We start from the raw sequence: 10,651 nt of genomic DNA, 5'->3' as shown, positions 1-10,651 counted from the left end.
GCATTTTAAATTTATTTTGGGCAACAATGCAAAATCTATACAAAACAGATTATGAAACTAATTGTGTTAGTGCACAGTTTGGTGGATAAACCAGACTAGTGCAATGCTGAAAAGTGAAAAATAGAAAAATGGAAAATGGCAGCTCAAGTTACATCTCAATTTACAAATTGTTGCCTGAAATACATGTATCAGTCTGTAGTCAGAACAATGACAATTTAAATCTCTACAGAAATATTTCAACTTCCAATTGTTTTTATATCTGCTTTTGGCTGTTCTTTGGTAATTTTTCAGTTTAGGCTTTTCAAAACCTTTGGGGTACACATTAGGACTAATTCTTAGCTTGCCTTCAAAGTTGCAACAAAACTGATTAGACAGTAGTTCATGCAGGTATTACATGCCCAAAGGGAAACATGATTCAAAGGCTCTGCAGAGCCATGTGTTTAGCTCTGCCCCCAAAGCTGCACAACTCCTCCTGGCTCTTTGTATGTTGAGTGATAATTTGTGCAGCAGGGGAGAGCCTTTTCTATCTGGGCATAGTCCCTGCACAGTTTAGAACTCTGATTTTCCAGGGTTCTAAATCATGCAGGAAGCCTCAATAGATAGAAAAGGCTCCCTGTTGCAGACGTTATCACGCAGAGAGCAAGGAGGAGCGCAAGCTTGGGGACAGGACTAAATGTGTGGCCCAGAGCCCTTTATATCTGTGTTGCCCTTCAGGCATGTAGCACCTGAATAGATGCTGTATGTTTCCAGAAGAGGCTTTTATGGGGCTATTGCCCTCTCTCCACCACAGAACCTTACAGGGGGTCCAGATGTCAACTTCCACTCAGAACCCTCCTATGTTTTCCCACCACTTCTTCCATCTTTTTCCCTACTGCAGAAAACCTGTTAAGGAAAAAAGATGGAAGTACTGCACAATGCCTTACAGTTGGTAACGCTAGGAGCAGCCCTCCATCTGCAAGCACCCGTAGTGTGGCTGCAATGTCAAGTTTATGCTGGTGAGTTGGTGTCAGCCACCTTGGCTACCAACCTTGGTTTCAGGGCCAAAGCTGAAGTGTATCTCTCAGGTACAACCAGACTTGGATTCCACAGGCAAAACACATAAAACAGACTAAAGAAAACAAATTCCCTTCAGATAGCCTCAAAACATGTGCGATCTCCCAGAATATGGCCACAACCCTATATTATACGCCCCATTAAACTGTGAACAAACATGTGCTGTACAACAGGGAGAAAAAATCCGGTAAAAACATGGCTCATCACTGCATCTGCATACTAGGAAAAGCAGCTCTGCTGAATTTCTACCTGTCATACAGCAGTTAAGCTAACAGCGCACTCCCAATGCTACAGATTCTGAGCTTTTTGGCTAGGACTGTGTGGCAATACTAGTGGTAGAACCAGTGGAATCAATTCTGCATGCTCTCTCTGCCAACACAAAAGTTACCAGCAAAGACAGGAATTTCTGTTCTTCCTAATTCACAACTTACTTCGTGTGAATTTTTTTTTAATTCTTAAAAAAAACTTTTTTTGCAAAACATATTACTTTATATTTTTATTATTTTAGTTTCTAAACATTTCTAAGATAGCCCTGCCTATGCAAATCTGAAAATTCAACTGAAATGGAGAACTTCTCTGATACCTGCAACACCTACCACTAATTCATTCAGACTGCAAATCTCCATTCTGACATGGGTCTACCTAAACTGCAGGCCTCGTGCAGGCTACAACACCTGGCCAAATTTTTGCACTGTATCTTCTTCTTCTTCTATTGGGAATTAATGGCAGATGAAGGCCAAAAAGCCCCTATCCATGACTGCCACCTTTTTTTATTTCCTCCCCCATTCCCTGCTTTTTGTACCACCAAGTCTGATGAAGGCTTCTGGAGAACCTGAAAGCTTTCACACTTCTGAGGAATTTTGGTTGGTCCTAATAAAGGCCCCCCACCCCTCATGGACCAGAACAGCTACCTTTTTATGGTTCTTCTATATAGTAATCACGATATAGTCTAACCTCAGCCTAACCTACTACACAGGGTTGTTATGAGGCCAGGAGAATCACGTACACCGCCTTGGGCTCCTTGGAGAAAAAGGCGGGATATAGAGGCAAAAACCAGCTACCTGCCCGGCAAGCGAAACCCTGTCGCCTGTTTATTTTCAACCTGTCGCCCCCTAGAGGGCAACTTCAGCAAAGCTCGCCCTGCGCGACGTCATTTTCTTTAGCCTCGATGATTACCCAATTACTGCCGCCACTTCCGGGTTGCGAAGTAGCCGAAAACGGTTGAAGCGCCGCGCGGTCCCACAACGTTACCTCCTCCCTTTCTGGCGCTGCAGAACGGGAGGGGCAAGAAAGAAAGGAGGGGGGGCCCCCGTGAGTGGGGGAGGGAGCCTGAGGCCCGTGACGCGAAGAGCGGGGCCCTGCCGTAGAGCGAGCGGAGAACTTTACAGGGAAAGGCCTTTCGCCGCGGCTGCCAGTGGGCGGAGCCTGCGCGTCGCGGACTTGTGCGCGAGCGAGCTTCCCTCACGCGCACACAAGGGGCTCGGCGGGGGAAGGAGAGAAACTGTCAGGTAACGGCCGCTTTTCTTTTTGTCCCCTCCCCCTCTCGGGGTTTGTGAAGGAGGTGGCCGTTGGGGAAGCCTATTGGGCGATACGACGGGAGCGGAGGCTGGAAGGGGCGGGGGGGGGCTGGTCTCTCCCCCCCCCACACACCCCATTACGAGCTTGTGAGGAGTTCTGGCAACCTCCCTCCCCTTCTCTCTTTCACTCAATGGAAGTCATTGTAAATGGAATTTCCTTGCGCCATTGGGCCCGGGTTCACCCCGTGCATCAAGCGCTACCCGCCCCCAAAATCACACCAGTAAAATATTACGTTGCTGTGCATTAATCGACCAGGAAGACCAATTTGTCCCCTTCCCTTTCTCTCCGGGCCCGGTTCTGTGCTCACAGTCAACAAACGTGTTGGGTTAGACGTGCCCCCTCCCTCCGTGTACTGAAAACTGATTGTAGCTATGAAGAAAGACCAAGTGGACTAAATAGGTCTTAAAAAGAGGGAGCGAATCTCTGCTTAGTAAACCAATATTACCAAGCGGTAATGTTTAATAATAATTTAATATTTGTATAGCACTTTCAACTGTTCATATGCATTATCTTGTTGTAATTCTTACAATAAGCCTGTAAGGTAAGTCAGTAATATCCCCCCACGTTGCAGGTGTTGAGGGGATTGAGGCTAAGAGATAGAGTGGCTTAACGAAGGCCACCTACGAAGTTAATGGCAGAGGTGACATTTGAACTGGGGATTTCTTGAGCTGCAGCTCACTCTCTTAGCAGCTATGCTATACTTTCTGCAGGTCAGGCAGAGTGCTCTTCAACATATGTTAGTATGTATACAAATAACTTGCAATAGGGGGCAGTTACTGTGATTTAAATCCCTTTCTAGATACTGTCTTTGTCCCACTGGGATGCTACAGCTCTGACAACACAGCCCAACTGACAGTTATATCAAGTAGTATTGATATTGTAAGGGGACTTGGTTGTTGCCAGTGTTCCGCTCTAAGGTCTCTGTCGGAGAGCATTCAGTGCCCTTGGTAAGCATGACAGTTTCATATCTTTCGGTATAGAGTTGATGGTTGTGATAGTGTCACATCCACTGGCAACGTCACTGTGAGGTCTCACAGGTCCCCTTCCCCAGACACACACACACACACACACTGTATTTTATAGCTTTGTCTTTCCAAGAACAACTTAAATGTGCTATGTTTTGTATTTTCCTTTGGTGTGCTTCCCTTCTCCAGTACTTCAGCACATTCACCTAATTAAAATAGCTACTTGTTTCAGTAGCTGCACACCCTTTATCTCCCTCCATCTCCCCAGTTGGATGTCTTGCTTTTCTGAGAGTGCCATTGATTTTCGACCAATAACTTGTTCCTTAAACTAGTGTCTAGACAATTGTGTGTGTATGGGCGGGGAGGAGGTGCTTGTTCCATCCACCAGCAAATGAAGAGTCCAGGAAGAACAGATTTTTCGTCCCCCTACAGCCCCCCACAGAAAAGAAAAAAGGTGAAGTCCTCCTGAGTGAGCAGAAGTCTGCTTACACAACGTTGGATGTTGTCCATTGTTTAAAGTAAAGATTAAAGCAAGACAATGCTCATTTTTGGAGTTACTTTATTTACTAACCATATTTTGACAAGGTTGAGACTTTGGACTAGGGAATGCTAAAAATCCCAATAAAACACTGTAGTGGTAATCTTTTTTTTAACGAAGCATCAAAAGAAGTGCCTAAAGACTGTATTCCACTGGATAGGGGTGCAGAACCTCAGGCCTGGGGGTTCCCCAGAAGCCCACAGCCCCTTCATGGCCCTATCCCCTTTCCCCTAACTACCCCTTGTTTGGTGGTTTCCTAGCTTTTGTGCACTCCTTCCCTATTCTAAAATGTTGAAAGACATGCCTCTTCTAAGGCTTTGTTACTGGCAGTAAGAGCTTCAAGCTACAATATGGTGGTATTTTGGCTCCAACCCTTTTGCCTTCAGCCCTGGCCACCATTGGAATGCAACCCCTGAGAGCTTCCCTGAAATAAAATTTGGGCTGAAAAGGTTTAGCACCCCTGCCATGGGAGGTAAGAGGACACTTCTCAAAAATGAAGACATTATTTAAAAGGAAATTGGGCTGAAGTCAAGAGTGTGAAATCCCATCAGGAATCTTACTTATTTAAAACCATTATAATGGAAATTCCAATACAATGTGTATACCCCAGCTTAGAAAAGAGATTAATAAATCCAATACGATGTCAGTGTAGTTGCAGCCATAAAAGACAAAAAGCCTTCCTTTTAAAAAGTGAAAGACTTACCCAAATCAGGAAAATAAAAAGGGAGACAGAGGGCTGTTCGCATGATCAAACAAACCACCCAATCACAGGCCATGGGTTATTTCAGGGTTGTTTCCCCCTCAAACAAGCCATGCTGCCTGGGTTTGGAAACCATGACAAGCCATGCCGAGGAAGGTAATTAGGCTAATGGTATGCAGTGCCACTAGTTCTGATCATGCAAACTGGGTCAGAATCTTCCAAAACAAATGTGAGTTCATAAGGCAGATGAGAAGGAATGGGAGGAGCAGATTGCTCTAGCTTTAAAAACAAACATCTCTTTAAATATATCAGAAACAGAAAAAGAGCCACTCAATAGGACCTTTAGATGACAAAGGCTTACTGAAAGCAGCACTGGGAGAAGGGGGGAGAAGCTAAATTAATTATTTTCCTGTGTCTTCACTGCAGAAGATGTTTATATAACACCTTCTGCAGGTTTACATAACAGTAAAATACAAATTACAGTAAGAAAGCAATAAAAACAGTTAAAACAATGCCTCTATAAGCCTAGCAGAATTAAAAAATGGTTTCCACCTGGCATAAAAAAAACAGCAGTGTAGGTGCCAGTTGAACCGTGAAAGCGAATTCTAAAAATGGAATGCCACCATCAAGAAGGTTCTCTCTCTGGTTGTTACCTGCTTTTCTTTAGATGGTGAGAGCACCTGTTTGATCTGAAATACTTGAGGAACAAAATTAAAGTACATGTAATGTGAATTAAATGTTATAGTATGTAGAAATTTTTATTAGAATACTTTTAAAAAATTAAAAACAATAGCATGTACTTCCCCAGTGTAGTTTAGATTTAAGGGAAAAAAGCAAAGTGCTGAAAACTGACAGACAAATTAATTTTAGCAACCCAAAGAATTGTGCATGATATGCTGACAACCACTCATCCATTTCAACAGAATTCAACACTCTTCTGCTAAGGTTGTTGGAGCACCTTTAGTTTCGCTGTCATTACTTACTAGTTCTACTTTGTACTGAGACATATATGGATTTCAGTAACATATATGTATTCTCTTACATGCTTTCTGGGAATAATACCTGAAAAGCATTAATTAGAACTTCGCAGCTGCCAAGCTTGCCTCATATTGTATTTGCAATTGGCATCCATTCATTGTTACTAATGAACTTTAGAAATGGAAAATTTTCCATTTATTTTTCCACCCCACATTACTGAGTTAATAACTGCAGATTCTGAATAGCCTTCAAAGGCAGCCTCACATACAGCACTGTTATTCAGGATGGTGAAATCCAAGGAAGATGTGAAAAACTCCAAACTGGCCAACAACATGGCAAATGAATAAGTAAGTGTAAAATGGTGCACATTGAATAAAAATAAATACATTCTACCTTTATAGATGCAGTTGGCAGCAGCTATCCAAGATAGAGAGAAAAATAGAATTTTACAGTCGGAAGGAACTTAGTCCAAGCCCCTGCTCGATGTAGGAATCTTGCAATTACAACATCCCTGACAGATGGCTCTCCAGCCGCAGCTTAAATACCTCCAGCAAAGCAGAGCTGACCACCTCCTGAGGCTGTCTCTTCCACAGTTGAAAACCTTTTACCTAATGTTTAGCTGAAATCTGTTTCCCTGCAATTTCCATCCATTAGTTTCAGTACTGCCCACTGGAGCAACTGGACACAAATCTTTTATCATCTACATGAAGACAACTGTCATTCTTCCCTTAATATTCTCTTAACCAGGCTAAACATACGCAGCTCTCAACCATTCCTCATAGGACTTGATGCCTCACCATCCTGGCCACCCTCCTCTGATTATGCTCCAGTTTGTCAGTGTTCTCCTTAAAATGTGGTGGCAAGAGCTGGACACAGTACTCCAGATGTGGTCTGACCAGATGTTGGGATCATGATAAATAGTTGACATTTTTAGTTAGCTCCTTATGCAGTGGCAGAGAAAAAAGCAAACACAATAATTAGAAATTATTAGTAAAGGGATTGGGAGTTGAAAATACAATTGCCTGTATCATAATTCATTTAGAATACTGTATACAGATCTGGTCACCCATCTCAGGATAATATAACTAGAAAAAGGTCAGCCAGAATAATCAAGGATTGGAATACCTCCTCTGTGGGTATGCTAGAGCATTTGAGGCTTTTTAGTTCAAGGAAAAGATAGCTGGGGGCATTATAAAGGTTTCTAAAATTATGAATGCTGTGGAGAAACTGGAAGGTGTCTTTTTGTCCCATAATACCAGAATTCAGAGTCACCCAGTGAAATTGATCAGTGGTAGATCCAGAGCAGGTACAGGTAACTATTTGACGCAATAGTTAACTTATGGAATTCATGGCTATGGGATGTAGTGATGCCCGTAAGTGGCTGTAATAGTAAAATTCACGGGGGTTAGGTGTATCAGTGGGAACTAGCTATAGTAGCTAAATGGAATTCCCATGATCAGAGGTATGCCAGGTATACTGTGAATACCAGCTGCTGAAGGTCAAGCAGAGGGGCATAGCTTTTGCATTTGTTCCCTGCTTATAGCCTTCCTGGAAGCGTCTGATGTCTACCTTTGGAAATAGGATGTTGGATTACATAGACTGTTGGTCTGATCCAGCAGGATTGCTCTTCTTTTTTAATGCTACAAGGAAAATCCTCCATTTTAGACAGCTGCAATATGGCCAGGGGCAAAGCATGCACACAGCTACATGAACATTTTTACTACAGCCACTCCATTTAAAACTCTCTTGACTGTTTAGCCATAGGAAGAGCTTTCAAGCCAACTCTGGTTGTATGTGCACACTTTCTCCCTGTCCGCTATGATTTCGTAGGACTGAAGACAAAATTGTGTATCTTAAAAAACAAAACAAATAGCGGGTGAGTTTGTATATTTATTTATTTATTATTAAATTTATTAATCGCCCATCTGGCTGGTCACCCAGCCACTCTGGGCGATGTACAACATACAATAAAAACAGTTTAAAACAATAAAATTCTACAATAAAAACATTTTCTAAAATACCCTAACCCACCCCAAATGCCTGCCTGAACAGCCACGTTTTTAATGCATGACGGAAGCTCATTAAAGAGGGGGCATGACGGAGTTCCCTAGGGAGGGAGTTCCACAGAGTGGGGGCCACCACAGAAAAGGCCCTCTCCCTCGTCCCCACCAGTCTAGCTGTCCTGGCTGATGGGACAGAGAGAAGGCCATCCGAGGCTGATCTTGTTAAGCGGCCTGTCTGGTGCTGCTGGAGGCGCTCCTTAAGATAGGCTGGGCCGGAACCATATAGGGTTTTAAAGGTCAAAACCAACACCTTGAATTTGGCCTGGAAAGCAACTGGTAACCAGTGCAACTCCTTCAGCATTGGAGTGATGTGATCTCGCCGGCGGCTGCCTTTAATCAGGCGAGCCGCCGCGTTCTGTACCAGCTGCAGTTTCCGAACCGTCTTCAAGGGTAACCCCACGTAGAGCGCATTACAGTAGTCTAAACGAGAGGAGACCAGGGCATGTACTGCCGATGGGAGCAGATGGTCGGGAAGGAAGGTATATTGTGTTAAGCCACCCTGAAGGTAAGCCATCATGGGTGGGTTGTTCTCTTGATAACCCACAGTACTCCCAACAGACGATTGGGTGCGCTGAACTTTCCGTAGGTTGTTTCCCCCTTGGCCCTCCCACCAGCCCCCAACATGTATCCCAAGTGTTTTGCAGCAGGAATCCTCATTTCCTTGTTCCCTGTGTCAGCACGCTTTCTGCAGTTGGTCCTCAGTGGGTGTTGTCTTACGAGGGAAACTCCCCCCCCCCCCCGCGTCAGATCTCCAAATGCATCTAATTTTCTGAGCCTTATGAACCTGGTAACTTGCATACCAATATCCCCCTCTTGTCAATGTCCTTGTCAATTTCATCCTCTGCTTCCAGCCTTGCCTTGCTACAGAACATCTTTTTTTTTTTTTTTTAAGGCTGCTCCCCTTCCTGCATCAGCCATCTGCTTTCGTCTCCCCCACCCCCTTCATGCTTGTCGCTTCCTTCCTTGGTTAGCTGTCAGATATACATATGGGTTACAGGGTAGTGACTGGGATTGTAAAAATTCACAAACTTCAAGGCAAAGTAGAGAGGTGGATTGATAAAGATAGGCAAATTTCAAGGCAGAGCAGGGAGCGGGTTTGGTAAATATATACAAATTAGCTGTATAGCTGCAGCTTTTGAGTGTGCGCACTTGGGCAAGACCTTTTTTTTTTTTTTAAGGTTGTGATGTGCTTTGGATACTCCGGTGTCCGTCCTTCTCAATTTTAAGGACCACGGGGCAGAGGGGACTGACAAGAGATAAGGGGGATGGCAGTGGCACTAGTGAGATCAGAAGGAGTGGCAGAAGTTTTTGCCACTCTTGTTGGGCAGCTCTCTAGCCTTTCCCAGTAGCCAGTGGTAAAGTTGCCGTGACTGGTTCGGTCATCATGACAAGCCACCTTGGAAGCAAGCTACCCTGAACAACCCAAAAAATCATGGATTCTCAGGGTGGCTTGTTCATAAAAAAAAAACACCAAAAAAAAACCCATGATGAAAAACCTGCTCTGAGACAAGCTACCCTGAAAAAGCTCATGGTGACAACCCCCTGTGGCTTATCATGTTGTGCGAACCAGGTCAGTGACTCTTACCTTTTACTTCAGTCTTAAGAATTGACAGTGCAATGCTATACATGTCTACCATTGAGTTCAATGGAGCTTACTCCCAGGTAAGTGATTATAGGATCTCAGCCGAAGGATGGGATTTATCAATAGATATAGATAAAATATTTATTATTACAAGTAGGCTATGACCCTGAATAAACAAACGTTTGCCATGCACTTGCCTCTTCTGTGCTTGGTGTTTTGTTTAGAAATAGCTGCAGGGAGGGGGAGTTGGTTCTCTTCTCTCCCCCCCACCCCCGTATTTTTTAGAAGGAATTTAATGTGCAGGTGTGTAATGCTTTATCTAAGCCATTCCAGCCAACCATTTCTCTGTAGATTCAAAAAAAGAATAAATGTCCTCATGGTCATGGGTTGTGGAAGTATACTAGAGGGGTAATGTGATTCATGTAAACTTGTGGATCTAAAAGCTGATTCTCATTTTTTGTTTGTAGTGGTTTTTCTGAGGGAATAATTTAGCCTACATGTGCTTCTGTACTTCCTGGAAGAATGACAGATGACAAAGATGTACTTAGAGATGTGTGGTTTGGGCGAATACCAACCTGTTTTACATTATATCAAGATGAGAGTACTGAAAGGGAAGCTGAACCTTACTATGTAAGTATTCTAAATGCATGTAGAGAAATAAAATTTGACATGTAGTTTTTGGCTATATTTGAAGAACATGCTGTGTTGCATACATTTCTTTAACAATTGGTTGCTAATGCTTTTCCTCATACATAGACCTTTATACTAGTAAAAATAGTAGAGCCCCTGTTTCATACCAGTGTTAACATTAATTTCATTGATGATGTCAGATCGTTGAGATAGGCTATCTAATTCTGCCACTCTTATGACACAGTATCTCCCTGCCCCAATGCAAGGTCTTGTACCCAATATCTTGGAAGGTACTCCTGTGGTGAGGAAGGAGCAATTGGCCTATTACAACATGCAGCTCTAATAGTCCCTCTCCTTCAAAGCAAACAACTGCTAGAGGAGCTTCTCCATTAGAGAATTCTCTGTGACTGGATGAACTTTCATGCTCAGAACCACAATCCTATGTGGCTCGACGGTCACCTCCGAGCCTGGGGGCGACCACCTATCCAGTGCAGGGCAGGAGGAGTAGTGAGGAGCAGATCTCTTCCTTGCTCTCCCCACCCTGCTTTTGTGGCTAGACAGCCG

At 43.6% G+C, this 10,651-nt stretch overlaps 1 protein-coding gene across 4 annotated transcripts in view; it reads left to right on the top strand.

The window, feature by feature from the left end:
* Window positions 1-2,520: 2,520 nt before the first annotated feature.
* Window positions 2,521-10,651, top strand: part of ATG5 (autophagy related 5) — a 51,440-nt gene continuing 43,309 nt past the window's right edge. For 2 of the 4 annotated variants that reach the window (XM_084827213.1, XM_084827215.1), the window contains exons 1-3: window positions 2,521-2,561; window positions 3,431-3,578; window positions 9,925-10,087. In XM_084827213.1, coding sequence (XP_084683339.1) covers window positions 9,980-10,087 — 108 coding nt within the window. In that variant the 5' untranslated portion in view covers window positions 2,521-2,561; window positions 3,431-3,578; window positions 9,925-9,979. The remainder of the gene's footprint in view (window positions 2,562-3,430; window positions 3,579-9,924; window positions 10,088-10,651) is intronic. The other 2 variants (XM_084827212.1, XM_084827214.1) reach the window with 1 other exon arrangement.

Source organism: Heloderma suspectum, chromosome 1, assembly GCF_057233095.1.
Source record: "Heloderma suspectum isolate Gila_16-S chromosome 1, 16-S_ref, whole genome shotgun sequence".
Lineage (NCBI taxonomy): Eukaryota > Metazoa > Chordata > Lepidosauria > Squamata > Helodermatidae > Heloderma > Heloderma suspectum.
The sequence above is the reverse complement of the archived record's forward strand: the minus strand, read 5'-3'. Positions and strand labels throughout refer to the sequence as shown.